Source organism: Papilio polytes, unplaced genomic scaffold (assembly GCF_000836215.1).
Source record: "Papilio polytes unplaced genomic scaffold, Ppol_1.0 DF823935.1, whole genome shotgun sequence".
NCBI lineage: Eukaryota > Metazoa > Arthropoda > Insecta > Lepidoptera > Papilionidae > Papilio > Papilio polytes.
The window spans coordinates 1,724,549-1,727,628 of NW_013525269.1; the positions used below are offsets into that span (position 1 = coordinate 1,724,549).

General features: G+C 34.9%; 1 protein-coding gene across 1 annotated transcript in view; it reads right to left on the bottom strand.

The window, feature by feature from the left end:
• LOC106101797 overlaps nucleotides 1-3,080 on the bottom strand; it is a 56,574-nt gene that overhangs the window by 11,426 nt on the left and 42,068 nt on the right. The window contains exons 23-28 of the mRNA XM_013281132.1: nucleotides 2,990-3,075; nucleotides 2,427-2,575; nucleotides 2,013-2,129; nucleotides 1,198-1,344; nucleotides 426-566; nucleotides 5-20 (exon numbers count right to left, since the gene is read on the bottom strand). Coding sequence (XP_013136586.1) covers nucleotides 5-20; nucleotides 426-566; nucleotides 1,198-1,344; nucleotides 2,013-2,129; nucleotides 2,427-2,575; nucleotides 2,990-3,075 — 656 coding nt within the window. The remainder of the gene's footprint in view (nucleotides 1-4; nucleotides 21-425; nucleotides 567-1,197; nucleotides 1,345-2,012; nucleotides 2,130-2,426; nucleotides 2,576-2,989; nucleotides 3,076-3,080) is intronic.

A 3,080-nucleotide genomic window follows, 5' to 3' on the forward strand; every position in this document is an offset into this window, starting at 1 on the left:
CGGCTTGTCGCGAAGAGTTTCTGAAAGTGGAATATTGGTAATAGTTAAAATATAATATATCTTAGTATTATAATAATGGTAAAAGTTTGTATGGATGTATGGTTTAAAACATCTGGAAGTTCACATGCGGTACTAATTAGGCCTTTATTACGAATCAGCGCGGACTAAGTCGCGGGCTAAAGGTATACAATAAAATAAAACCAGATGTGTCGAAATTTATTTTAACAGTAATTATGTGGTGATGAGTGTAGACATTTTTAGATCATTTACATATCATGTGAATTTTACATACGAAACGAAACGCCGTGACATAACCAGTTAAACCAATGCCTTGATCTAATAAGAAGTTTCATTGCTACTCAACTATAAATATTTTTTTTACAATAAATCAACAAGTTAAGTGGTTATGGCCGAAATATGTTTACCTGATAGTTTATACGTGTGGTTGGCATGCAGATGCTCGTAGTATGCGGAGTTCTTTGTGTGCGCGCACGTGTGCTGTATCTCCGCGTCGCTTTGATGGTGGTCAGCTACGCGACGCTCACGCTCGCGCTCCGCAGTCAGACCTGGAAGGTAAATCATTTATAGTATACTTATTTAAGGTAGAAGACTGAAGTAAGTATGGATTAAGAGAAAGATATGCTTAATAATTTAGTGAATTCAGATGTGACGGCTGATGCTGTCCTGAATCTCTGTAAAGACAAAGCCAAGTTGATGTTATTGCTTTTTTGTAGATTGTTATTTTGTTGATTGTGATTGGTATTGATTGTTGTTTTATTAATTTCATTTTTAAGATGAAATTTAATTAAATTTAGTTCTTATTTCGGTTTTATTACATTTTTCTTTAATTTCGTGGAATCGATACAAAAGACACGTTATCGATTGCATTTCTAACAAAAAGGTGACAAACAAAGTTCTGATAAATCATCGCCCATACATCCATCATTACACACAAACAATCCTAGCAAATCAAAACATTTGCCAGTTAGAGCGCACACCTTTGACTAAACTATCGCACAAGAGTTTAGTCTAGCTTTGATTCCTATGAGCTTATGGAGGTGCACACCACTCGAAGTTTAACATTGCAAACAGTTGAAGGCTGCGAAACAATCGACAATCGCACAACAGTTTAAAAAAAATTGTGCGCTCTTAATGTAAGACAGAGACAGATGTATGTATTAAGAAAGAGATACATACCAGTGAGTGCTTTAACCTCTCCAGTAGCGTTAGCATAAAGGTAGATACGTAGTACTTCGCTGAGGTTGGCGGGCGTGATGTCGCCGAGTCTGATGGCGTGTCCCAGCAACGTCGTGTGTCGTCCAGGGTGCGGAATACCCGGATCCTCTATAAAGAAATGTTATTGTGGAAGCACTAATATATATTTCATCCTTTGGAATAAAATAGACACATATACCAATGAGTTACATTTTAGTTGGAATAATATGTGTATAAGAAAAGTTAAAAATAATGAATGTTCATTGACTTCATACAAAAATGTTATCGTTTTATTGAAAGGGAATGGTAGGGGATGTCAATTTATCTAAACTTCTATAATAATATAAGAAAGCGTAAACACACAGTACTTAGGGCCGGTTTCCCCGCTACTTTTAACTGTTCGTTAGTATTTTCGGTTCCAGAACTTCATGAAATGTGTTTTCCTACTACCTAACTTGAGTTTAACTCTGTTAAAACTTAGTTCAACTTAAAAAATCAGTTGGTAATGGTAATAAATGGAGCCTTCAGCAATCCAGCATTAGTAACGTTAGCAATCACATTATATTTTTGAATGATTCTTTTTTTAATAGAAACTAAGCAAGTTTGCCATGATAACGGTAATTGTTAGCCAACATAAAGGGCTTTTATTTGTGCGTTTTGATTATTATATTTGCAATTAAAAGATTTCCAAATGTTAACAATAGAAGTTTTTTGAATTGCAAGCGAATGAAGCCTTACGAGGAAAGGTAGCATGTTATTATACATGTTATGTCAGTGGAATCGTTAACGCAACTTACCAATAGCACAGACTAGCAGCTGAGTCAACACCTGCATTAGTTCCTCTCTTAAATTGGCGTTGCTATCGGGCAACAGCGATTGTTGCAGTGTTTGGAAACTCGGCAGGGAATCCATATCTATAATACAAAAACATGTAAGAATTCTATTATATTAATCTTACTAATATTATAAATGCCAAAGTTTTCATGGATGGATGTTTGTTATAGTTTATAGCCTCAAGAACGACTAAACGGATCACGATGGAATTTAGCACAGATGTAGAACATAGCTAGGAAGAAGTTTTTGTTTTAATGCCGCGTGGACGGAGTCGTGTTCAAAAACTAGTTCGAATAATAAAAAATTAAAATAATCAACTTTAAATTACTAAAATATTAAACTAAACTGTGCCTAATATGAATAAATGTAATACTAACCGAAACCAAGAGTTTGTCCGAAGTTATGGATGAATTCGTATACTTGTAGTAAGTCCGCCATGGCTTGGCCGGCGAGCTTCAACCCTGGGATCCTACTTAGTGTAGGCAGAGGTTTCTGATCTGATAATGATGAGTCTTCTTGAGGTCTCCTGATTTTAAAACAATTTATTAATATTATTGAGAATTACTTTCTCTTATTTAATTATCATTTGGCTTTATCATCGAAATGAGACATTGTTCTCTAGTTAGTTTATCCATATTTCAAAGCAATTGTTATCATCAACTGAACGACATGCTGAACAGAATATATTTCACACTACTAAACTTAAAAGTGAATAAATTAAAAATGAAAATACTGTACGAGAAAGGGATAAAAAGTTAGGTCAAAATATTAGCAAAGAATCAAAGTATTCATTGTTACTTAAATTCTTAATATTTAGCAAGAACCTTCGTAGTTTAAGCATTTAACACTTTAAAGATTTGCTACCAAAAGTTATATGAACTCTAAGTAATAAAAAAAGTATCTTTAATTTGATGTAACCGTAGGACAGTTAGTATAATACCTGAGTTCAGCGAGGAGTTCCATCTCCTTCCTGCGCTGCTGCAGCTTGCCCTCCTTGGCCAGCAGACGGTCCAGCAGGTTCTGGTGCTTCC